This window comes from Thalassophryne amazonica, chromosome 7 (assembly GCF_902500255.1).
Source record: "Thalassophryne amazonica chromosome 7, fThaAma1.1, whole genome shotgun sequence".
Taxonomy (NCBI): Eukaryota; Metazoa; Chordata; class Actinopteri; order Batrachoidiformes; family Batrachoididae; genus Thalassophryne; species Thalassophryne amazonica.
Genome location: NC_047109.1, coordinates 82,164,651 through 82,191,353, shown reverse-complemented (window position 1 = coordinate 82,191,353; position 26,703 = coordinate 82,164,651). Strand labels below are relative to the sequence as shown.

The 26,703-nt window shown below is 41.1% G+C and overlaps 2 protein-coding genes across 3 annotated transcripts in view; both read right to left on the bottom strand.

Moving 5' to 3' along the window:
* Positions 1 to 1,404, bottom strand: part of otoa (otoancorin) — a 69,243-nt gene extending 67,839 nt beyond the window's left edge. The window contains 4 exon segments of the mRNA XM_034173659.1: positions 281 to 329; positions 509 to 530; positions 739 to 806; positions 917 to 1,404. Coding sequence (XP_034029550.1) covers positions 281 to 329; positions 509 to 530; positions 739 to 806; positions 917 to 971 — 194 coding nt within the window. The 5' untranslated portion in view covers positions 972 to 1,404.
* Positions 1,405 to 6,421: 5,017 nt separating this feature from the next.
* Positions 6,422 to 16,269, bottom strand: LOC117514371 (RIIa domain-containing protein 1). Of its 2 annotated transcripts, XR_004561869.1 has the most exons (5): positions 16,083 to 16,269; positions 15,911 to 15,987; positions 12,743 to 12,789; positions 8,552 to 8,686; positions 6,422 to 6,794 (listed from the first exon to the last, which is right to left on the bottom strand). XR_004561869.1 is itself a non-coding variant. In XM_034174797.1 (4 exons), the coding sequence occupies exons 1-4, from the start codon at positions 16,161 to 16,163 to the stop codon at positions 8,616 to 8,618; spliced, it is 276 nt and encodes a 91-aa protein (XP_034030688.1). In that variant the 5' UTR covers positions 16,164 to 16,269; the 3' UTR covers positions 8,101 to 8,615. The 2 variants fall into 2 exon arrangements, 1 of the variants encoding a protein (XP_034030688.1); XM_034174797.1 differs by lacking the exon at positions 6,422 to 6,794 and having other exon boundaries at positions 8,101 to 8,686.
* Between the last annotated feature and the right edge of the window lie 10,434 nt (positions 16,270 to 26,703).

The following is a 26,703-nucleotide window of genomic DNA, read 5'->3' as shown; positions in this document are numbered from 1 at the left end:
TACTAATAGCCCAATTTCATAGCCTTAAGAGTGTGCATATCATGAATGCTTGGTCTTGTTGGATTTGTGAAAATCTACTGGTACCTTATTTCCCATGTAACAATAAGAAATATACTCAAAACCTGGATTAATCTTTTTAGTCACATAGCACTACTATTATTCTGAACACTACTGTACACACATACACACACACACACACACATCAAATCCCAGCCATACTTAACTATATTATGGCTGACAATAGCTGGTATGCAACAAATACATACAGAAACAGGATTACCTGCTATCGGAAGCATTTTCCATCTGCATCATATTAACCATTGGGAATTCTGCAATAACAGAATTTATATTTTTCATAATTAAAACACCGTAAGGCTGATTTTGCTTTGCAAGTGATGTACTGTATGTTGCAGAAAATACAGATACTGGATATAAACACACTGAGTCCTGGAGTTACAGCAGTAGGACTCAGAAATTGCATGCAGGCAAAAATAAGAGGTCTTCTCACCCTTTCTTTGACATTCCTTCATCTAAAAAGAAAAAAAAAAGGCGACAGATCATCAAGTTTAAAATTTCTGTCCTGAGTTAGGAAAACATCAGCATGCATAAAAGTTGGAATAACATCAGAAATACATTATATTTTAAAGATGTTGCAGTATTATTAGTGGAAAATGATTAGCTGAAAACATAATGACAGAAAAATAATACATTCTAAATTCAAATAAAAACATCACATACCAGTTTTTTGACAATTTGCTTGAAGTGAGAAGGTGGAGTTGAACTGCTGGGTTTATTTCCAGGCATAGCTGAATAAATGCAAAAATAATAAACATTTACACAGAATCAAATGATACCATTGTTTCTAAGCAGTCTATTTAAAAATACATGGGATGTATGTATGTAGCATGGCACTTACCCAAAACTGCAGAGGCCATGAGCACGATGAAAATTGCACCTCCTTTAGGATACATAGTGAAAAGCCCTGTTTGTCTGGTAAGACCTCAACAGAATTGATGTGTTAGGAAAACCAGCACAGTGTGTTATTTTAACACGACAGATGTTTTGCACTTGTTTCCATGTGAGCCAGCTCTATGCACCTGGACTTTTATGACACGCCTCCTCCTCTGAGGATGTGCAATGGTACCTTCCTAGTTACCCTCTCTGTTACTCCTCCTATCAAATACTTTGGGGACGATGGAAAAAAAAAATGGCTCTGTAATGTACTGTACAGCATACACTGGAGAATAATGTTTATCCCCTATTATATCTGCACCGCTATCATTGAATGACGTTTGTTTTTGACCTGCTATTGTGTGTGCGTCCGTCTGCCCTTTCTGTTCCTTTTGTTTATGTTCAGTCCTGTCCTTTTCTGTATATTTACTTTATATCATTGTGTTGCTCACACCCCTTTGGTTTTCAGTGTGTGTATATATATATATATATATATATATATATATATATGTCTTTCTCATTTGTCATTCATGTGGGTCCCTTGTGTGTGTGTGTGTTCCTGTGGTTCGTGTCTGCGTCTTATGTGTGTGTCCTTGTACTCCATTGTGGTCACTCCCATATAAATGCGTCCAACAATTACCAAAGCCGCAAGGACATACAGGAACACATCATTTGTTACAGTCTTCTTCTTACCTCTTCATGGACATACATAGGTGCAAGATAGTCATTCAAAATTATTTGAAAGTTTTTAACTATACGAGGTCTATTAGAAAAGTATCCGACCTTATTATTTTTTTCAAAAAACATATGGATTTGAATCACGTGTGATTGCATCAGACATGCTTGAACCCTCGTGGGCATGCGAGTTTTTTCATGCCTGTCGGTTACGTCATTCGCCTGTGGGCAGTCTTTGAGTGAGGAGTGGCCCACCCTCTCGTCGATTTTTTCATTGTTTAGGAATGGCTCAGAGACTGCTGCTTTGTTTGATCAAACTTTTTTCAAAACTGTAAGGCACAACTGAGTGGACACCATTCGATAAATTTAGCTGGTTTTCGGTAAAAATTTTAACGGCTGATGAGAGATTTTGGTCCAGTAGTGTCGCCGTAAGGACGGCCCACGGCACCTGATGGCGATCTGCGCTTCGAGGCGACAGCGTCTCGCCGTTTCAAGTTGAAAACTTCCACATTTCAGGCTCTGTTGACCCAGTAAGTCGTCAGAGAACAGAGAACTTTCACAATAAGTCGGCATGAGGAGTTTATTCGGACATTCCATTGTTAACGGACATTTTGTAATGAAAGAACGTGCGGGCAGAGTCACATGTCGGGCCGGACCCGACCGCGGGGGGTCGCGATAGGAAAAACACCTCCATTGGAAACCTTAACGGGCAAGTTGGAACATGCCCAAGCTGTTAAACAATTTCTCAGTTACTCACTTGTTGAAAGCCATCAAAAGCCGCCTGAATTTTACAAATGGTTTTCAACACGGGGGTGTTTTTCCTGTCGCGGCGCACAGATTCGCCAAGTCGTCACGGAAACGACACGGCGAATTTGCGCGCACGTCTTTCATTAAAAAATGTCCTTAAACAGTGGAATGTCCGCATAAAGTCCTCATGCCGGCCTCTTCTGAATCTTCTGTTCTCTCACGACGTCCTGGGTGAATTAAGCCTTAAATTAGGATGTTTTCAGGTCGAAACAGGCCGACGTCGTCGCCTGGAAGCGCTGCGCGACCTTACATCGACAGAAACACCCCATAATCTCTCATCAGCCGTTAAACTTTTCATCGAAAAACCAGCTTAATTTCTCGAATAGTGTCCACTCGGATATTCCTCACAGGTCCAGAAAAAATTTTGATAAAGCAACGCGCGCGGTCTCGAGCAGCGTGTGAAATAAAGGAATTCAGCCGAGAGGGCGGGACCACATCTCACTCAAGGCCTGCCCACAGGGAAATGACGTCACCGACATGCGTGAAAAAACTCACACATGCGCACGAGGGTTCAAGCATGATTGGTGTAATCGCACGTCATTCAAATCCATATAGTTTAAAAAAAAAAAGTGTCGGTTTCTTATCTAAAAGACCTCGTATATCTGAACCATTCGTCAATAAATTAATTAATAAAGCCATTTTGAAAGGCACACTTACGCCATGGACACGCCACCAATTTATCGCAGGACCAACTCATAAAGTGCATCCGGAGAGGTGCTGCAAAGATAGGTGCGCCAAGGTTGTGGCATCATATTCAAAAAGACTTGAGACTGTAATTGCTGCCAAAAGTGCATCAACAAATTAATGAGCAAAGGGTGCGAATACTTATGTACATGTGATTTCATGGTTTTTGTTTTAACACATTTGCAAAAATTTCAACCAAACTTTTTTCGTGCTGTCATTATGGGGTGTTGTGAGTAGAATTTTGAGGGAAAAAAAATTAATTTATTCTAGTTTGGAATAAGGCTGTAACATAATACACTGTGGAAAAAGTGAAGCACTGTGAATAATTCCCAGATGCGCTGTATTCTGTTAATTGGAAAGTACTTCTTCAAAGCTTCTTAAAGCTTGTTAAAATTATGCCCATAAGTGATTGTGATGATGTAAAATTTAAGAAACATCATGTAATGACCCCATGATTGAATGGCCGTTAGGAATGGTTGGGATCAAAACTACTGCTGGAGTTATTATCATCTAGTGTTGCCACTTAGCTGCATTTATGTTTGTCATCTCACTACTGTGACCTCACACAAGCTCCGAGACCACCGTTTCTTTTCGTCGCTCTCATTTCATTATTCTGGTGATAAACACAAGAAACAAACAAATGTTTTGTTACTGTACATGGCTAATTGAGGACATTTATGAATGCAGATGACAATGAATGTGCATGAGCATGTGGTTGAGAAAATGTGAGATTTATCAACAGCTGATACTCACTGTTTTATGTACGACCGCTGTGTGTCTGTTTGATAAATGTGGATTTTTTTTTGTACACATACACACATTCTAAATTTTGCTTGTATAACATTTAGACGCTTTTCTGTCCATAGTTTATTAAACAAAGGGGCTGATCAGCAATGATTAGACTTGTCATACAGACAGGTGATGCAACAGGTGGGAGACTAGTGCAAAGTCAACAATCTGTTTCTTAAAGTTGAGAAGACAAAAGACATGATTTTTGACTTCAGAAAGTCCAGTGATCACTCTCCACTCAGCATCAATGTAACCATAGTGGAGCGAATGACAAGCACCAAATTCTTTGGTGTTCATATCTCAGAGGATCTCTAATGGAACACTAATGCCAGTTCTTTGGGTAAAAGAGCCCAACAGCATCTGCCAGTTGTTTGATGGCTGAAGGTGTACCTACCTACCCAAACCCATGAATTATGGGTTTAGGTAGGTAGGTTGCACCTCATAACTTTCTAGAGTGAAAGAATCAAAAGTATCCCGATCAGCTGCCACAGTCTGGACTGGGAGGTGCCATACAACAGGGCATAAGACCCCCGAAAGGATACTGTGTATCATCGGCAGCCCATATTTATTTACCTCCCGGACTATCTGCAAACCCACAAGCATTATGGCTGATTTCTAACACCCCCTCCCATTGACTGCGTACCTCCTCCGCTCTGGAACAAAGCTATGCAGCATCAACAAGAGGTCTGCCAGAGTGTGTAACAGCTTCTTCTCCAAACATCCTCCATACACTCTGTTGTGTGAGCCCTGCACTGACCTGCTCACCCTGCCCCCCAGACTTTTATTAAACCACCTGCACAGAACACTTTAACCACTTCAGAAACTGCATATTTACACATCTTGTTAGTTTTTGAAGGGCTTCAATAACTAATGGCCAATTGTGCACCTTATATGCATATGGCTCGCTGCATATGACAAAAAGGTTCTAAATACACAAAAAAAAAAAAAAATAAATAAAAAATTACTAGCACAGAAGTTTACATTTTTTATATTAATGTTTTTTTATTGAATTATTTATTTCACTGTTACATTTTTCTGTATTTTTAAAATAACTGTTAGGGCCCCTTCACACATAATGTGAATAAGTACAACTCAGGGCGACTCCCGGCGAAACAGCTTTGATGAGCGAACCACGCAAACATCAAGCCAATGGGCAGGCGTGCATGATCCCGGTAAGACGGTATGTGTATGCAACGGTGTCTTTTGAGCAAGAACACAGTGCAAGCAGCTGCACCACATCACACTGCTGATGTGGAGAACAATAAAATAAAAACCAGCTGTATAATTAGTGAATATCACTGGGTTGATATAAATAACACATAAAAGGGGACACAATACAGAACCCCACAGTTAAATAACCCTGGTTAAAAAAAAAAGGCACGCAAAACTTTACCACAGTGCAACCATCACTGGACTTTAATTAGTGCAGAAAAATGCCTGAAATCAACAAAGACATGGGCGAGGTGCCCAACCGCTGCAGTACAGCGCAAAGGCAAAAGATGTTTTGCATATTTCCACGTGAGGACAGCAGGCAGAGACAAGCGCCTCACAGAGGAATGTTGCAAGTTCATGTCCTTCCAGCACAGTACGTGTCCTCCAGCTGGGACGTCCAAGAGCAGAGATCTTTACAGCCGCGTCTGTGAGCAGACATGCCCCCCTGTCCGTTCAGCACCCAGATCAATGTGTCACTCTGTGTTATGTGGTCAATTTTCATTATTTGTTATATAACTACGTATGTAGGTATTGTCATAATTATTTATAGAACTGTCCTGGTGGTGCATTCTGTTTGTAATGTGTGCACTGAGCTGTCATCCAGTTGTCAGTGTGCTGTGACCAGCTGACAGGCCCCCTCCCCGTGCTGTGTGTGATTAGACCTCGCCTTCCAGCCCCCATATGATCAGAGCTGTACATACATATAAGCACTTTATGCAAGTGTGCTCCCCCCCTCCCCGGCATGCGAGATGTGTTGGGGGGAATGCATCACATGCGCACATGTGCGGGACACATGCACCACATGCGTGTGGCTTTTTGCAACTCCACAGTCGTGGAGCACTTAGACAAATTTCCCATCCAGCTTGACAGTGATCGTCTGCTGAATGTTTTCGTGATGATAGTGCGAATGGTCACACATTTTCTAAGTGCCAAACAAGCGGTGTTTGATGTTCGTGTGTGTCAGCTGGAATTTGGCCGACACTTGCCATGAGAGGGATCAATGGGCTCTCAGCGCAAACTATCTTTCAGCCACTGGTGTGCGCAAATAGTTGTAGCAACAGGTGTAGGAGGTGTTGCAGGCAGCTACGATTTTACACGTTTTGCATACGATTCCTACCTGCTTCATGCTCAATTTGCACTATGTGTGAAGGGGCCCTTCTAAATGGCTAAGATGACAATAAAGATCGATCTGTCTTTCTGTCTCGTCCTTGTCAGAACATCAGTTTTTATTAATCAATAATGTTCACAACATCCATTTGTAATCGATTATTGATGTTAGTTTACACAGAACATGTCAGGATGATTATCACTCAGACCAAACCTTTTTATTAAGAATGTTAAATCACAGTTAAATCCACACACAAGAGAATATAAAAATCAAGACAAATTCATGTTACCATCACAAAGTAAACAGACTTATCCTCACAAAAATATTTCACAACTACTTTGAAAAATGGTGAATTGCTGAACTCATAAAACTATTATTTACTTATTTTGAGAAGAACCACTTTCTTCATTCAAGAAAGTGAAATATCATTATTATTGTTATTATTATTATTCACCTGGGTAAAGAAATAATGTTACTTCCTGTTTTGCTGGAGATACCCACAGTGGACCTGTTGTGGACCTGAGTGTTGACTTGGCAAACGTTGACCTTCCTTGACCAGTGGACCTTCCTGAAGCAATCAATATGTGAAATTAAAAAAAATAAAACACATATTTAACCAAAGACTTTAAGTTTGACAGGCAAGTAAGCGAACCACTTACACCAGTGTGCTGCTCATAATCTTGCAGCATAAAATGCTATTTAAGATAATGAGATTCTAAATAGTCAAGCTGGGGATGAAGAAAACTGTAAAAAATAGGGTTTGACAAAAGACACCTGGCGAACAAACTGGAAAATGGATCCATATGATCCTGAGGAGTGCAACTTCTTGTGGCCTGACAAAAAAATAAAGTAAAATTGACCATTTGGGGCAACTTTCATGCCTCTTGGTCCAAAATTAAAATTCTGAACTCTGAAAAGTGTGAACACACGCTTAAGACTTCAACTGTAACATAGAAAGTGAGATAAACTGAGGCTGAGTCTGACATAAATGACAAACCATGAGCATAAAAATAATTACAATCTAAAAAAAATACTAAACATTTTCCTGTCAAAACGCCTACGTTTTCCATTTTAATGTCAAGCATATTGATTAATTCTTGAAATTAAATGTGTTATTAAATAAAATTGTTTTGCCTTCTTTTCATTTTACAATTAATTTTGGTTTGTGCAAAAATATGTAAATTAGAGTGACCATATTTTGATTACCGAAAACCAGGACACTCTGCCCGGCAATGAGATACTGAAATGATACTCGAATGCCAATCAGTTTAATGGCCCAATGAAAAACAATGAAAACCAGGACATTTTCATCACTCTCTAAAAACCCCAGAATGGCCAGGACAGGACGTGAAAACAGGACATGTCCTGGGAAAACAGAACATTTAGTCATCCTATGTAAATGTAACGGAGGCAAGCAGGTGTCGCTGTGCAGATGTAGTTAGTAAATCTCACTCCCAACAGCTCAAAAGGATTCTCTGGTCACAAGGCCAGAGCCCTGGGTTTTAGCCTTCTGGTTAGAGAGTCCGACTCCCATGCCGGAGCTCGTGAGTTCGCGTCCCGAGGGGAGCAAATGGGCGGAGTCATAACAATACAACGCAGAGTGCAGCCGCTACAATGGTGCCGTGTACCAGGATGGGAGTGAGTTTAGGGGGGGGTGAGTGTAACGGAGGCCAGCAGGTGTCGCTGTGCAGATGCAGTTAGTAAATCTCACTCCCTACAGCTCAAAAGGATTCTCTGGTCACAAGGCCAGAGCCCTGGGTTTTAGCCTTCTGGTTAGAGAGTCCGACTCCCATGCCGGAGCTCGTGAGTTCGCGTCCCGAGGGGAGCGAATGGGCGGAGTCATAACAACACAACGCAGAGTGCAGCCGCTACATAAATATCTCCTTAGAATTTTCTAACTGTAATGGGCATTTCAGACTAACAACTAATTTAAACAGTACAGAATAAATGAACATCAAAACAATCATTCACTGTAGCTGATACAAATGAAACAAACTGCATCTCTTTGTATTAATAGATTGTTGGAGAGCTTCTCTACCTCAACTACTACATTAAAAGGTGTACTATATATAATGAGAAATGTTTTGTACCTTCAAAACAGATGTATTTCTATCTGAGTTAGACAATTCTCAGTTTATGCAATTTTCTGTCTTTACCAACTCAAAAGCTGGTGGTAAACATGCAATAAATTTAAGTTCAAATACAGTCAAAAACACTGCATCCTTGATGTTGGAACAAAGTCAGTGGAACTCAGGCACTCCTTAGGGCCTGCTGACAACAACTCTACCAATGCACTAATGCATTAACTGTTACAAATTTTATTACCTTCATTGCTCTGTGTACAGAGCGTCACAAAAAACAGCTCTGAGCAGTGAGTGGTGGCCATGTTTCAGTTCGTGCCAGTGTTTTCTTCCAGTTTGGAGCCAATAACCACATGAAGGTTTGGGTTGGTGAAGTGACCTGAAAGAAGCATTATCATGCATTATGGTTATACTTACAGTGTGCATGTGTGTGTGTGTGTTTGGGGCTGCACAACATCAGATTTTTTTAAAGGCAACACGTCATGAAAATTGAGTCAAGGCCGAACAACTGCTGATGATAGCATTTGGAAAAGGAAAGCAGGTTTGGCTTATGGTTTTGATTTATAAATCAAATTAATCCGGATAGAATAGCTACATTAATGTAAACTCTTAAATGTACAAAGTGAATATATAACACATATCTGTCAATTTTAAAATAATGCACTAATTCTGAAGGGTCAAAATTCATAGACCACTGCCATCTACTGACGCCCGGTTACACTGTTGTCGATTTGAATCACAACTTAACAGACTTTTCAATTTTGCAAATGCCCTTTTTTTACAAATGAAAAAAATTACATATTTTACAAAAGCACATTTATTTGTAAACACAAACATACACACGTTACATTCACTTGTGTTAGTTTTTACATAGAATGAATTAGTCAACCAATCAGTATGAGCGGAGGCTAAGTTTACCCATAATCCCTTTGGGCATCTGTGTGTTAATGTTCAAATCTTCAGAATTAGTGCATTATTTTTAAATAAACATATGTGTTATATTTTCACTTTGTACATTTTAAGAGTTGACACTCTCCCTTATTTAGCAGGAGTAGGGGAAAAACTACAGAGGATCTTCAGACAGCACAAAATCCCAGTTTACTTTAAACCGGTTAACACCTTGAAACTGAAATTAGTTCACCCTAAGGACAGGATCCCTAGTTACAAACAGAGCAATGTAGTGTATTCTATCAGATGTCAGGAAAACTGTAATGAACACTACATAGGTGAGACTAAGCAACCTTTACACAAAAGGCTATACCAGCACCACAGACAGGGCGCAAATGGACCTCAGTCTGCAGTTCATCTCCACCTGAAAGACACTAACCATACGTTTGAGGACAAGGAAATTAAAATCTTAGCCAGAGAGAAGAAATGGTTTGAGAGAGGTGTGAAGGAAGCATTGTATGTGAAACAGTTGAAACCCAGCCTTAACCGAGGAGGGGGTCTGAGCCACGCTTTGTCCCCTGTTTAAAATGGGGTACTCAGGTCAAAGCAGTTTCAGTCTTTTGTTCATGGTAATGAGTCATTCACGTCATCAGGAGAGTCGTCAAGGGAGCCATCAGGAGAGGCTTCCATCCCATCATTAGGGGGGGCAGCTGCCCTGTCATTAGGAGGGTGCTAACTAGAGCACAATAGGTGCTAATTAGAGCTATTGTTTAGTCACTAGCCTATAGCAGTCGGCCTCTCGGTAGGAGGGGTCTGGTTAGGTTTAAAAAACTCCAGCTTTTGTTGGCTTCTGTTTATTCTTCTCTACAAGAGTCAAGACAGAAGTCAGACTACCAGAGCAAGAATTTTAGCTGAGGAAGCTTCTGCGATTTGAAGCGAAACGTCCTCGCGTCAAGCAACCCAGTCCAGTCGAAGATTCAAGCTTCTCTACTACTAAATTACGAGGTCTATTAGAAAAGTATCCGACCTTATTATTTTTTCAAAAACCATATGGATTTGAATCACGTGTGATTGCGTCAGACAAGCTTGAACCCTCGTGCGCATGCGTGAGTTTTTCCACGCCTGTCGGTTGCGTCATTCGCCTGTGAGCAGGCTTTAAGTGAGGAGTGGTCCACCCCCTCGGCGGATTTTCATTGTCAGGAAATGGCGGAATGATTTGGGCTTTTTTTCCATCAGAATTTTTTCAGAAACTGTTAGAGACTGGCAGCTGGAAGCCATTAGAAAAATTTATCTGGCTTTCGGTGAAAATGTTACGGGCTTGGTAGAGAATAAGGAGTGTTACTGTTGCTTTAAGGATGGCCCACAGCGGCTGTGGGGCGCGCCGTGCTCCGAAGCCACCATTAACAGGCTGAACGACCATTTCATTTCTAAACGGATGGCTGTCTGGATCAGTGACCATCGTGTGCAATTTCTCTGGTTATCACAAGAGCTGGACATCAACCATTTTCTGGCAGATTTCACTTTTAACAAGAGATTTTGTCATGGAATTCCTCTGCACGTCTGTCTCAATGTGCCGAAAAAGTGCTGATGTCCACGTCTTTTCACAATTCCTGTGCTAGTCAGACGACGTCCCGGATAAAACACAGCGTCCACTTTGGAAATTAACAGCACATTCCACTGTTACTGGAGTTTTTGTCATGGAAAGAGGAGCGGAGGCTTCGCGCGTCGCGGCGATGCCGCATGGCGCACAGCAACGCCGTGATGAAGCCTCACGGGACATATTCTGGCATGTCCAGGCACATCCACAATTTCTCGGATAATCACTCGATGGAAAAACCATCAACAGCTGTCTGAACGCCATCTCAAAGCCGTCCTGTGAGACCAAAACGGAGGTGGTTTTGTCTCGCTCCAGTAGCGAATCCATCGTGACGCGCAAAGCCTCCACTCGGCTTTCCATGACAAAATCTCTTGTTAACAGTGAAATCTGCCGGAAAATGGTTGATGTCCAGCTCTTGTGATAACCAGAGAAACTGCACACGATGGTCATGGATCCAGACAGCCATCCGTTTAGAAATGAAATGGTCGCTCAGCCTGTCGATGGCGGCTTCGGAGCGCGGCGCGCCCCACAGCCGCTGGGGGCCTTCCTTAAAGCGACAGTAACACTCCTTATTCTCTACCAAGCCCGTAACATTTTCACAGAAAGCCAGATAAATTTTTCTAATGGTTTCCAGCTGCCAGTCTCTAACAGTTTCTGAAAAAATTCTGATGGAAAAAAAGCCCAAATCATTCCACCATTTCCTGGCAATGAAAATCCGACGAAGGGGCTGGACCACTCCTCACTCAAAGCCTGCTCACAGGCGAATGACGCAACCGACAGGCATGGAAAAACTCACGCATGCGCACGAGGGTTCAAGCTTGTCTGACACAATCACACGTGATTCAAATCCATATGGTTTTTGAAAAAAATAAGGTCGGATACTTTTCTAATAGACCTCGTAGTTGTTAACGATGTCAATCGTCGATGTAGTCGTGACTAGTGGAGCCAGCCCTACAAAACTGAAATGCATCCACAGCGGTGCGTGGCTTTGGAACCAGAACCTCCTCATGCTCCATGTTATTATCCAAGCCTCGCTAACCATCCGACCAAGACGAGAGGAAATAGAGTGAGTGAGGCAGCGTGCAGCTGCTGCTGCACGATGACGTCAGATTCCGAGTCGTTTATGCAACTTTGTTGATATTATAAATAATTCACAGTAATCGCGATTATGAAAAATATTCGCGATTGGCGAATATTGTAATAATTGTGGCTGCCCTATATGGGGTGCTCCGTGAGGTGTTTTTGTGTAGCCAGTGTGACATTGTGCATCTCCCAGGCTTAGTGACTTGCCTACAGAAATCAGGTGCAGCTTCACACTTCACAGTGACCATTGCAATCATGGTGGTTTGTGAGAGGATACCAAGAGGACCTTGTAAGGACCTGGCAGCAGATAAGCACCTCTTTGGCGCCATGCTGCGTTCAACACGATTTCATGACCACACAAGGACCACTGGACAGACCCAGTCCCTATGTAAAGGAGGTTTAATAACCAAGATGATGGTTATGCAGGATCCTCATTTCAAATGCCTTGTGTAAGGTCCTTCATCCCCAAGTTGCTCCTGTTGTGCAGTTGAGTATCTTGCATGGCAGCATGCTGACATAAATGTGTGTGTGAAAGAGAGAGTGTGTGAATGTGAGGCATCATTGTAAAGTGCACTAAGCATATGTTTCAAATGGAAAAGCGCTATAAAATTGCTCTTATGGGGTTGCTTGTCTGCTGCTATATCACAGAGCAGCAATCAGTGCATCATAATAATGTGATCAGGGACTCGTCGTTGTCAAGCTTAATACATCAATGCACTTTGAGGCAACTTTGTTGTGATTTGGCGCTATATAAATTAAAATAAATTGAACTGAAATGAATGCAGAGCAGCAAAGTTGACTAGTCAACTTATCAAATAGCCTGTGCAACCCCAAGTGTGTGTATGTATCTGTGTATTTTTAACTTACTTGCAGCAAATTCCTGGATATCAACTGGCCTTTTAAGAAGAACATCTCTGTGAAAAGATTAATGATAAGACGGTGCATCCAGAAAGTATTCATAGCGCTTCACTTTTACCACATTTTGTTACGTTTCAGCCTTATTCCAACATGAATGATGTTCATTTCTTTCCTCAACATTCTACACACAATACCCCATAATGACAATATGAAAAATGTTTTTTTTTTTTTTTTTTTTAGAGTTTTGCAAATTTATTAAAAAATAAAAAAAAACTTAAGAAATGACATGTACATAGGCATTCACAGACTTTGCCATGAACCTCTAAATTGAGCCCAGGTGCATCCTGTTTTCAATTATCACTCTTGAGATGTTTCAACAGCTTAACTGGAGTCCACCTGGGGTAAATTCAGTTGACTGGACATGATTTGGAAAGGCACACACCTGTCTACATATAAGGTCCCACAGTTGACAGTGCATGTCAGAGCACTATCTACACCAGGGGTGGGCAACTTGTTCCAGAAAGGGCCAAGAGGGTGCAGGCTTTTCTTTGCAGCCACTGATTCTACCAGGTGATTTCAGTGATTAACTGATTCCATCTGCTCAAAGTGATATTAATCAGTGAAATCACCTGGTGGAGTCAGTGGCTGCAAAGAAAACCTGCATCCTCTTGGCCGTTTCTGGAACAGGTTGCCAACCCCTGATCTACACAGTCAAGGAATTGTCAAAGGAATTGTCTGTAGGCCTCTTAGACAGGATCGTCTCAAGGCACAAATCTGGGGAAGGGTATAGAAATATTTCTGCTGCTTTGAATGGTCCCAGTGAGCAAAGGGCCACAATCATCTGTAAAAGGAAGAAGTTCAGATCCACCAGGACTCTTCCTAGAGCTGGCCACCTGTCTAAACAGAGCAATCAGGGGAGAAGTCTGGGATGTGACCAAGAACCCGAAGGTCACTCTCTCAGAGCTCCAGCAATTCTCTGTGGAGAGAGGAGAACCTTCCAGAAGGACAACCATCTCTGCAGCAATCCACCAATCAGTCCTGTATGGTAGAGTGGCCAGACAGAAGCCACTCCTTAGTAAAAGGCACATGGCAGCCCACCTGGAGTTTGCCAAAAGGCACCTGAAGGACTCTCAGACCATGAGAAACAAAATTATCTGGTCTAATAAGACAAAGATTGAACTAACTGGCATGAATGCCAGGAATCATGTTTGGAGGAAACCAGGCACCATCTCTACAGTGAAGCATGGTGGTGGCAGCATCATGCTGTGGGAATGTTTTTCAGCAGCAGGAACTGGGAGACTAGTCAAGATTGAGCGAAAGATGAATGCAGCAATGTACAGAGACATCCTGGATGAAAACCTGTCCCAGAGCGCTCTTGACCTCAGACTGGGACAACGGTTCATCTTTCATCAGGACAATGACCCTAAGCACACAGCCAAGATATCAAAGGAGTGGCTTCAGGACAACTCTGTGAATATCCTTGAGTGGCCCAGCCAGAGCCCAGACCTGAATCTGATTGAACATCTCTGGAGAGATCTGAAAATGGCTGTGCAACGATGCTCCCCATCCAACCTGATGGAGCTTGAGAGGTGCTGCAAAGAGGAATGGACAAAACTGCCAAAGATAGATGTGCCAAGATTGTGGCATCATATTCAAGAAGATTTGAGGCTGTAATTGCTGCCGAAGGTGCATCAACAAAGTACTGACCAAAGGGTGTGAATACTTATGTACATATGATTTCTTACCCTTTTTAATTTTTAATAAATTTGCAAAAATTAAAAACAAAACAAACAAAAAAACTTTTTCATGTTGCCATTATGGGGTGTGTAGAATTTTGTGGGAAAAAAATGAATTTACTCCATTTTGGAATAAGGCTGTAACATAACAAAATGTGGAAAAAGTGAAGCACTGTGAATATTTTCTGGATGCACTGTAAATGAGAACAATAAGTGGCAATTGAAAATCTTGCACAAGCCAATTCTAAATTAGTAGCCCAGAAACTTATCCCACCGAACTACCTGCTCTGCACTTTGGGCTATGGGTTGACGGGAGTACACGTCACTTCCGGCGAAGGGGTGATTCCTAATGTGAGAATTCGTACTTCCACGATTCGTACTTTCCCGATGAAAACAAGCTCAGGCTGCATTGATTGTCTACTGAAATCAGCTGGTTTTGTTTGGTCTCTAACTTGCTTCTAACAGCCAGCTGATAGCCATCATTGCCTGGAACAATGAAATTTATACACCAAACTGACCTGAAATGAACCACTGTACTAGGGAGGGGTGTTATTAAAAAAAAAAAAAAAATTGGAAATCTATAAATGTTTGCATAAATTTTGGGTCATTTGGTTCCAAAAATCCATATGGACGGAGCGTTTGAAAATTTCAAGTAACGCGTGTGTCGTATATGTGCTGTTGACGTAGAAAACCACTCTGTTGCTTATATCGTAATTAGTTCACTGTGGCCATGTCATTCTTTACATGTGATGATTATACTCAATTGATGTTCCTGAAATAAAAACTACATAGATTTTGTTTGTTACAATTGATCATAACATATGTACCCGACATCTTCACTGGCTCCGTCCATATGGGTTTTTGGAATCAAATGACCCAAAATTGATCCTGCTATGGTTTATTCTGTGTATAATCCATATTCCATGCAAACATTTATAGATTTCAAATTTTTTTGAAATAACACCCCTCCCTAATTGTACATTAAATTGCCTTTATTGACGAGTCTGACCCCCTTGAAAAGTGATCAAATTACATGTATTTGTATTGAGCTCGCAATGTTTTTTGCCAAAAATTGCCACCAGATGGCGCTCGGTGTAAAGTCCGCGCCAACCCATACGACAAATTAAACCAATCAAAATTAAGTAAATAATGCTTGAAATGCAATTCCAGTCCAGATAACATTTCAAAAGCTGCTGCTATTTCACAGTATGTAAAAGAAATAAAAATTATGGAGTGGTGAAAAAAAAAACGAACTTAAACTAATAAAATTACGCAACAACAGCGGGTGCCGCCAAAGCTTCTGAGGGAAAACAATTTTTGTGATTAAAGCTGAAATATACTGAGCAGAAAAGCATTTTTTTTTTTTTACATTAAAGTACATTTATGAAAACCTATGGGTGGAAATGATATAAGCTGGACACGCAGCCCGTGTTAAACTGACCTCAAAAAGTCACCTATTAACAGCTCAACTTCCGGGTGAGACCTTAAATACTTCTCATTGTCGACTCGCGTCTGTATCTGTGAATTAAAGCCAAGACAGTTGTACTTTCTAGTAAATAAACTTATCTTGTAGGCGCTAACTCAGCTGGCCTGTTGGCTTTGTGGTGCGTTACCTTGAAGAGCCGCAGTTTTTCTTGCTGCTCGGCGCTCAACACATTAACGTCCGGTTTGAGCTGTGCGGGATTTCCAGACATCTTCTCTGTACATAGTTAGCGCAGTATAAAGTGACTGACAGTTTACAGACAGCAAACACGCAAAGCCACAATAAACACAAAATGAACCACCTCTCGTGACACAGCGCCTCAACGCTAGAAGCAGCCGTTGCTATGGAAACAACAATCAGCAACAATAACTGCGTCCGCGCGGTGGCAGCATCGAGCATAGAGGCGAATAAACGCCCTGATAACTGCAACGTGCATGATTCTAATTAGTAATTTAAAATAAATGATAAACAAATTAAACAGACCATATTTCTGAAATAATTTTAGTGTTCTGATGTGAATTAAGATAACATGATAAATTTTCATCTTCTGAGAAGACCTGCATCCGCAAAGAGCTTAATTTTGGAGGGGGGGGGGGGGTGGAATCAACCATCTGCCTTTAAACAACTCAACAACAACAACATCAACAACAATAATAATAATAATAATAGAATTATATGAAATTGTGACATTTCTATCATACCCAAAATATAGTATATATTTATTTTTATTTGACAATTTTGGGACCTATCCGCTATCCATTGCTACAGAACATTCCAAAATGTTTGTGAAATTTCATACTGTCTTCTTAAGTTAACTATTTCAACAGTTCTTTTAGTCAGACAGGAAAGATTGTTTTACCTGCTTTACATGTTTCGGCTACTTCCTGTAGCCTTCCTCAGAAGCGTCACAAGATGGGGAAGTGACGTGTCTTATAGGCTGCTACTTCTTGATTTGGCCAGACAGTAGGGGGAACTTACGCCCCCTACTGTCTGACGTCTTCTCCAGGACGGCATCCCATGTATGTGATAGGGTGTAGGCCCCCTCATCCCAATTCATGCTTCTTGGACCTCGCTTGCGGATCTCGATGGCCTCTCTGATCCAGAGGTGGTATTTGTTGCTTTCAGCATGTATGACCCTGGCATTGGTCCAGTCCATGATGTGATTTTGACGTAGCGTAAATTGGGTAAGATTGTAATTCACGTCGGCAGTAATGACACCCGGTTACGCCAGTCGGAGGTCACTAAAATTAACATTGAATCGGTGTGTAACTTTGCAAAAACAATGTCGGACTCTGTAGTTTTCTCTGGGCCCCTCCCCAATCAGACCGGGAGTGACATGTTTAGCCGCATGTTCTCCCTGAATTGCTGGCTGTCTGACTGGTGTCCAAAAAATGAGGTGGGCTTCATAGATAATTGGCAAAGCTTCTGGGGAAAACCTGGTCTTGTTAGGAGAGACGGCATCCATCCCACTTTGGCTGGAGCAGCTCTCATTTCTAGAAATCTGGCTGATTTTTTAAAATCCTCCAAACCGTGACTATCCAGGGTTGGGACCAGGAAGCAGAGTTGTAGTCTTATACACCTCTCTGCAGCTTCTCTCCCCCTGCCATCCCCTCATTACCCCATCCCCGTAGAGACGGTGCCTGCTCCCAGACCACCAATAACCAGCAAAAATCTATTTAAGCATAAAAATTCAAAAAGAAAAAATAATATAGCACCTTCAACTGCACCACAGACTAAAACAGTTAAATGTGGTCTATTAAACATTAGTAAGTAAGTAAGTAAGTAAGTAAGCTTTATTTATATAGCACTTTTCACAGACCAAGGTCACAAAGTGCTTCACATGATATAAATAGACAATAAAAACAACACATACAAATATAGAACAATAAAATAAATTGACACTAAAATGCCAGTTTAAAAAAATGTGTCTTTAGTTGCTGTCTAAAAACATCCACAGAATCCAGTGAGCGAAGAGAACATTAGGTCTCTCTCTTCTAAGTCCCTGTTAGTAAATGATATAATAATTGATCAACATATTGATTTATTCTGCCTTACAGAAACCTGGTTACAGCAGGATGAATATGTTAGTTTAAATGAGTCAACACCCCCGAGTCACACTAACTGCCAGAACGCTCGTAGCACGGGCGAGGCGGAGGATTAGCAGCAATCTTCCATTCCAGCTTATTAATTAATCCAAAACCCAGACAGAGCTTTAATTCATTTGAAAGCTTGACTCTTAGTCTTGTCCATCCAAATTGGAAGTCCCAAAACCAGTTTTATTTGTTATCTATCGTCCACCTGGTCGTTACTGTGAGTTTCTCTGTGAATTTTCAGACCTTTTGTCTGACTTAGTGCTTAGCTCAGATAAGATAATTATAGTGGGCAATTTTAACATCCACATAGATGCTGAGAATGACAGCCTCAACACTGCATTTAATCTATTATTAGACTCAATTGGCGTTGCTCAAAATGTAAATGAGTCCACCCACCAATTTAATCATATCTTAGATATTGTTCTGACTTATGGTATGAAAATTGAAGACTTAACAGTATTCCCTGAAAACTCCCTTCTGTCTGATCATTTCTTAATAACATTTACATTTACTCTGATGGACTACCCAGCAATGGGGAATAAGTTTCATTACACTAGAAGTCTTTCAGAAAGCGCTGTAACTAGGTTTAAGGATATGATTCCTTCTTTATGTTCTCTAATGCCATATACTAACACAGTACAGAGTAGCTACCTAAACTCTGTGAGTGAGATAGATTATCTCGTCAGTAGTTTTACATCCTCATTGAAGACAACTTTGGATGCTGTAGCTCCTCTGAAAAAGAGAGCCTTAAATCAGAAGTGCCTGACTCCGTGGTATAACTCACAAACTCGCAGCTTAAAGCAGATAACCCGTAAGTTGGAGAGGAAATGGCGTCTCACTAATTTAGAAGATCTTCACTTAGCCTGGAAAAAGAGTCTGTTGCTCTATAAAAAAGCCCTCCGTAAAGCTAGGACATCTTACTACTCATCATTAATTGAAGAAAATAAGAACAACCCCAGGTTTCTTTTCAGCACTGTAGCCAGGCTGACAAAGAGTCAGAGCTCCATTGAGCCGAGTATTCCTTTAACTTTATAGTAATGACTTCATGACTTTCTTTGCTAATAAAATTTTAACTATTAGAGAAAAAATTACTCATAACCATCCCAAAGACATATCGTTATCTTTGGCTGCTTTCAGTGATGCCGGTATTTGGTTAGACTCTTTCTCTCCGATTGTTCTGAGTTATTTTCATTAGTTACTTCCTCCAAACCATCAACATCTCTATTAGACCCCATTCCTACCAGGCTGCTCAAGGAAGCCCTACCATTAATTAATGCTTCGATCTTAAATATGATCAATCTATCTTTATTAGTTGGCTATGTACCACAGGCTTTTAAAGTGGCAGTAATTAAACCATTACTTAAAAAGCCATCACTTGACCCAGCTATCTTAGCTAATTATAGGCCAATCTCCAACCTTCCTTTTCTCTCAAAAATTCTTGAAAGGGTAGTTGTAAAACAGCTAACTGATCATCTGCAGAGGAATGGTCTATTTGAAGAGTTTTAGTCAGGTTTTAGAATTCATCATAGTACAGAAACAGCATTAGTGAAGGTTACAAATGATCTTCTTTTGGCCTCAGACAGTGGACTCATCTCTGTGCTTGTTCTGTTAGACCTCAGTGCTGCTTTTGATACTGTTGACCATAAACTTTTATTACAGAGATTAGAGCATGCCATAGCTATTAAAGGCACTGCGCTGTGGTGGTTTGAATCATATTTATCTAATAGATTACAATTTGTTCATGTAAATGGGGAATCTTCTTCACAGACTAAGGTTAATTATGGAGTTCCACAAGGTTCTGTGCTAGGACCAATTTTATTCACTTTATACATGCTTCCCTTAGGCAGTATTATTAGACGGTATTGCTTAAATTTTCATTGTTACGCAGATGATACCCAGCTTTATCTATCCATGAAGCCAGAGGACACACACCAATTAGCTAAACTGCAGGATTGTCTTACAGACATAAAGACATGGATGACCTCTAATTTTCTGCTTTTAAACTCAGATAAAACTGAAGTTATTGTACTTGGCCCCACAAATCTTAGAAACATGGTGTCTAACCAGATCCATACTCTGGATGGCATTACCCTGACCTCTAGTAATACTGTGAGAAATCTTGGAGTCATTTTTGATCAGGATATGTCATTCAATGCGCATATTAAACAAATATGTAGAACTGCTTTTTTGCATTTGCGCAATATCTCTAAAATTAGAAAGGTCTTGTCTCAGAGTGATGCTGAAAAACTAATTCATGCATTTATTTCCTCTAGGCTGGACTATTGTAATTCATTATTATCAGGTTGTCCTAAAAGTTCCCTGAAAAGCCTTCAGTTAATTCAAAATGCTCTGTTATGTGTCGACGCGGGTTGAGGAGCGGACCTGCGTCTGACGGAACCCAGTGCTAAAATAACCAGAAAGCGGTTCCAATAACAAAACCAATTTATTTTTTCACCCTCTGGTGCATAATAAAGTGTAGAAACTAAAACAGCGTCATTCTGGTGGAGTGAAGGCTGGCACGCTCTCCAGCGCCCAAAAGGATCGAAGCCCAGCGCTTCTGGACTCACTGTTACCGCCAAACACCCCCCAGGTGGACACGACAAACCGACTCTCTGCGAAGGATAGAAGAGGTGAGGTAAGTCAGCAGTTACAACTAATATCCTTCAAAAGACACACACTATCAGCAACACATTCAGGTCTGTATTTTAAGCTTTATGCAAATGAGCAGCTTCTCACAACAGGTGGAGGATCACTTGTCCGCACGCCACAGCAGTGAGAAGCAAGCTGCACAATTCTCATCACAATTCAAATGTACTGCGTAACAAAATACCAAGTTACTATCAACAAGTAGTCAAACAATTAATCACCTCTGATGTGTGCTGACAGCATGTGTCCCTCACCCTTCCTGCTTCACAGGCACGGTCCTCAGCGTCTCACAAACAAACATCACAAGGTGGAGTTCCCGGCAATTCTGCTTGAATCACACATGGCTTAAATGCAGAACGCCATCTCATTATCTGCTTCAGCTGAAAGTCTTTAAGGCTGCACGAATGCAGAACGCCATCTCATTATCTGCTTCAGCTGAAAGTCTTTAAGGCTGCACGTGAGCACCATCCACAGGTGCTGCACATACTGTTGATGAGGGTGAAGGACTCTTCTGCCAGCACCTTCTCCACAGACAAATCAGTTTTCATGCCACCTGGAGAGCAAAGAAAAGAAAAGAACACCAAAATGTCCAGCCACACCCCCCCAACACACAACATGCTCCAGCTAGAGTACTGACAGGGACTAGAAGGAGAGAGCATATCTCACTCATATTGGCCTCTCGTCATTGGCTTTCTGTTAATTCTAGAATAGAATTTAAAATTCTTCTTCTTACTTATAAGGTTTTGAATAATCAGGTCCCATCTTATCTTAGGGACCTCATAGTACCATATCACCCCAATAGAGCGCTTCGCTCTCAGACTGCAGGCTTACTTGTAGTTCCTAGGGTTTGTAAGAGTAAAATGGGAGGCAGAGCCTTCAGCTTTCAGGCTCCTCTCCTGTGGAACCAGCTCCCAATTCAGATCAGGGAGACAGACACCCGCTCTACTTTTAAGATTAGGCTTAAAACTTTCCTTTTTGCTAAAGCTTGTAGTTAGGGCTGGATCAGGTGACCCTGAACCATCCCTTAGTTATGCTGCTTTAGACTTAGACTGCTGGGGGGTTCCCATGATGCACTGAGTGTTTCTTTCTCTTTTTGCTCTGTATGCACCACTCTGCATTTAATCATTAGTGATTGATCTCTGCTCCCCTCCACAGCATGTCTTTTTCCTGGTTCTCTCCCTCAGCCCCAACCAGTCCCAGCAGAAGACTGCCCCTCCCTGAGCCTGGTTCTGCTGGAGGTTTCTTCCTGTTAAAAGGGAGTTTTTCCTTCCCACTGTCGCCAAGTGCTTGCTCACAGGGGGTCATTTTGACCGTTGGGGTTTTTCCATAATTATTGTATGGCCTTGCCTTACAATATAAAGCGCCTTGGGGCAACTGTTTGTTGTAATTTGGCGCTATATAAATAAAATTGATTTGATTTGATTTGATTTTTCCTCTTGCAATGGTCGGATATGGCTAATTTGAGATTTTCCTGCTCGGCTTGTTCTTTTATTGCTCTTGTTTGTCTATTGGCTGTCTCTTTTTCACATTATTTTTGATGTTCATTTTTCCTTGTTCCAAATTGTCTCCCTGTCTCCCCAATGTATGTGTTGTTGCATGATAAGCATGGTATTTCATATATTACATCGCATTTGTGTTCTGGTTTTATTTTGTCCTTGGGCCTAACTAAAAGCTGTCTGAGTTTGGTGTGTGGTTTGACCGGTGTATTGATATAGTATTTTTTCATGACTCTTTGGATGCGTTCAGTGACCCCCCCCCCCCCCCCCCCCCCGATATATGGCAGTGTGACTATGGCCGGTTTGTTTTTGTTGAGAGTGTTCTTTTTCTTCTTTTGTACGTGTTTTTCTGTGTTTTGTACCTGTTTTTACCTTTTTCTATTGCCCATTGTGGATACTGGCAGTTTGTGAGTGCATTGTGTATGTGCGTCTCCTCTTCCCTGTCCTGTGTATCTGTGACTATAGTGGCCCGGTTGTACAGTGTTCTGACTACTGACAGCTTATGTTCTGTGGGGTGTTCTGATGTCCAGAGCAAATATTGGTCCGTGTGTGTGGGTTTCCTGTGTATTTTAAGTTTGATACTGCCGTTTGTGTTGTGGTGTATTTTTAAATCCAAAAAAGCTATTTCATTGTTTGTTTCCTCTTCGTACATGAATTTGATTCTGCCTGTATGGTCTGTGGTGTTGAGGTGATCTGTGAGCTGTTGTGTGTGTCCAGTTTTTATTTTTTCTAAAATTCCATCGACGTACCTTTTCCAAAACAATACGAGGTCTGTCAATAAAGTAACGGTCCTTTTTATTTTTTTCAAAAACTATATGGATTTCATTCATATGTTTTTACGTCAGACATGCTTGAACCCTCGTGCGCATTTTTAGTTTTTCCACGCCTGTCGGTTACGTCATTCGCCTGTGAGCACTCCTTGGGAAGGAGTGGTCCCGCCCCCTCGTCTGATTTTCATTGTCTGGAAATGGCGGAATGATTTGGACTTTTATTCCATCAGAATTTTTTCAGAAGCTGTTAGAGACTGGCACCTGGAAACCATTCGAAAAATTTATCTGGCTTTCGGTGAAAATTTTACGGGCTTCACAGAGAATAAGGACTGTTACTACAGCTTTAAGGACCCCTTTAAGGACGCTCGGTGCGCCGCGCTCCGAGCTGTGACGACGCGGCACAAGCCACCGGACCATTTCTAAACGGATGGCTCTGTGGATACGAGACCGTCGTGTGCTCTTTCTCTGGTTATCACAAGAGCTGGACATCAGCCATTTTCCGGCAAACAAGTGATTTTGTCATGGAAAGCCGCGCGGAGGCTTCGCGCGTAAAGGCAAAGGAACACCTCTGTTTCGGCGTGTCAGAGGACAAGTTTGGACATGCCTATCTCGGCTTTCAATGCTTACCAGTCCAGTAAGTATCAGAGAAATTGTGGAGAGCTGGACATGTCAAACTTGTCCTCTGAAACGCCGAAACGGAGGTGTAGCTAAAACATGTAAAGCAGGTAAAACAATCTTTCCTGTCTGACTAAAAGAACTGTTGAAATAGTTCCAAAATGTTGTAGAACTACGTCAACTAAAGAAAGAAATATTTCAGTATCAGTTACAAAATTTTGAATTTTTCTCAAAAGTCTTCCAATCAAAAACTTACTACCTGAATAGATGTACGTACGTCTTTTTACAACATGCTGAAGAAAATGACTAAAAATAAGTTTTCTTTTTAAAAGTAAAATAAATATTTCACCATTCACTGTCATTTGAAAGAATTTGGTGTTGTGTTTATTGACCGTGTGACTCCGTTAATCAGTAAAAAATGGTGTAGCAGGTCTACATACTGTAAATGACTTTCAGAGCAGGTGGGTAGGTAGTGCAGGACTTAGGTTACCTGAGTATGCAGACTTGGGTTTGATTCCAGTGTGATGGACTAGTGTCCCATCCAGGGGGAGTTGTAGACTCTCATCCACCGCATGCTGGTATTCAGCGATAAGAAGAAAAACAAAGGCCTTCATTGTAATTGTATACAAATGTGAAATTTGTCCTCGGATCTTAACCCATTATAATTACAGTTATACACAATCCAACCACTGGATTGTGGGCAGCCACAGTCTAGCGCCCAGGAACCAACTCCAGATGTAGAAACTCTGCTTTGGACAGGGGCAGGAGCAGACCCTAAATAAGCATGTTGTTTTTTGTTTTTTTTGATCGTGGGAGGATGCCCAAAGGAAACCCATGCAGACAAGGGGAGAACATGCAAACTCCACACAGAAAGGGCGGGAAGCGATCTCACACCTTCTTGTTGTGAAGCATCAGTGTTAACCACTAAGGCACCATGCCGCATAAGCCTCGAGCCCTGTATGGAACTTATTTCATCTTTACTAATGCAAATAGGAATAACTACTGAAGGTTGTTTGGACAGACAACTTTTATTCATTAACAAAATTCATTTAAATTACAAGGTTTTCAATTAGATTCATAAGATGTGGGATGGACCATACACATCTCCCTATCCAAACACCATTGTAGGATATTGTTTTATTTCAAACGTCTATTATGTGAGGTGAAAAATTGTTAGATAGATGGTTATTTTTTAGATATGGGAATGGACCAGTTGTCTGCCTGGGTGGTTGCCATCCAGGACCCAAAGTGGTTCCGTGGTGTTGTGGATGCGGCAAAGTGCAGCACCAGCACATGCTGCCAGACAGTCAAACGACACCATCAAAGTTTACCGCTTGGTCAGAACAAACAGTGACTTATAAATGTAAAAGCACTTCTGGCTTCTAAGCTGTTGAGTGCTACACCTCTTAGAATCTAGAGTTGTGATACGTAACTAGTGTGACCACATGGCTTATTTTTGTGGCACAGATGGCGGTGGGATTCGAACACCGGATTGCTCACACTCAAGACCAAGACTCTACCAAGCCAAGCTAGCAGGAACATCTTTTCAATCCGGTCACTGGAACTTTACCCAGAGTCAGTCCAAAGACAGGATTTCATAATCTTCAAATGCACCTTGCAGTGCGTAGGACAGAGCGTAGTACCATCTCAGCTCACCCATCAACTTCAGGCACCCTGCACCACACTTGGGGTCCCTGATGTGGTACTCATATGCAGGTACTTTAAGGTACAAGGTTGAATGTCAGGAAGTGTTCCTTCTCTACATGAAAGAATCTACCAAATGAAGTAGTGACTAGTGACTTCATCACTGGCTTCAACAGCCATTTGCAGAGATTTTATAGGTAGAGGGGGTTGGGGATTAGATTCCCGACACAGCAAGATACCATCGTCAAGATACTTGAATTGTTGGTGAGATTCAGTAAGTTCAGTAAATCATTTTGAGACCTGACTGTCATTACACCCATTGTTTTTACAAGTCTTGTGCGTGTCATTATTACTTTTATTAAATCATTATCTTTGCTGTTGTACAGTTTGTTTTTTTTACTTTAGATCACATATTGGGACCACAAGAATGCTTTAAATGTCTCTATGTGGTTTCTAGAGCCTTCTTTGGTCAGATAAGTAGCCAACATCCTAAACAGGACTGTTTAGGATGGTGATGGTCCAATGGTTAAAGTGTTGCGCTTGAGACCAGAGGATCCTCGGTTCAAATCCCAACCTGACTGGAAAATCCCTAAGGGCCCTTGGGTAAGGTCCTTAATCCTCTAGTTGTTCCTGGTGTGTAGTGAGTACCTTGTATGGCAGCACCCTCACATCGGGGTGAATGTGAGGCATTATTGTAAAGTGCTTTGAGCGTCTGATGCAGATGGAAAAGCGCTATACAAATGCAGTCCATTTATCATTGACTGTGAACTGAGCTCAGTGCACCTAAAATGCAGACAAACTGATGAACAATATTTTTAACATTAAATTTCAGTTTTCTGATTTGCACAAACTGGTTAAATCCTAAAACACTGAAAGAGCTGTATGTGTGATACATCAGATCAGTGCCAAGCACAGCTTCAATAACTGATAATGTGTTAACTGTGATAATGCTAAACACAGAAGTTTCAAAAAAGGTTCAGCAAGACTATCAGATGATGATCAAGAAATATACATAAATAATTAAATGAACAAATGAAAGTAAACAGTAGTTTCCATTCAACATAGTTTATGTACAGTACAGAAAATCTTAAACAAATGCAAAGTGTTAAGAAATAGAAATAAAAATAATAAATAATTCTATTAATCCATTAATTAATTAATAATGAGTCCATCCAAATAATCCCTTTACTCTGGGTTGACCTCCAGCCCCTTCATCTCCTCGAGGTGATACTTGTCTTCATGTAATGTGTTAATTTCTGCTTAATGGATTACCTGGTAACGTATAAGCTGCAACAGGGACAAATGTGGGCTTGTAGGTTTCACACATAGGTTTCACAAGCATTTTTGACTGTTAAAACTTTAATAATAATAATAATAATAATATAATAAAAAAGTTTTCTGACTTAAAGTTAGTGGAACCAAATGCAGTGGAAGCTGACTGGTCTGATAATGGTTTTCAAAATAGGCTGAAAAGATAATCTGGTAAC

Coding starts and splice junctions, on each gene's coding strand:
- LOC117514371 (XM_034174797.1), bottom strand. CDS start 16,163: ATGTCTGGAAATCCCGCACAGCTCAAACCGGACGTTAATGTGTTGAGC. Junction 15,988..16,082: donor AAAAACTGCGGCTCTTCAAG/GTAACGCACCAC, acceptor TTTAATTCACAG/ATACAGACGCGAGTCGACAA. Junction 8,687..12,742: donor TATCCAGGAATTTGCTGCAA/GTAAGTTAAAAA, acceptor TGCTTCTTTCAG/GTCACTTCACCAACCCAAAC.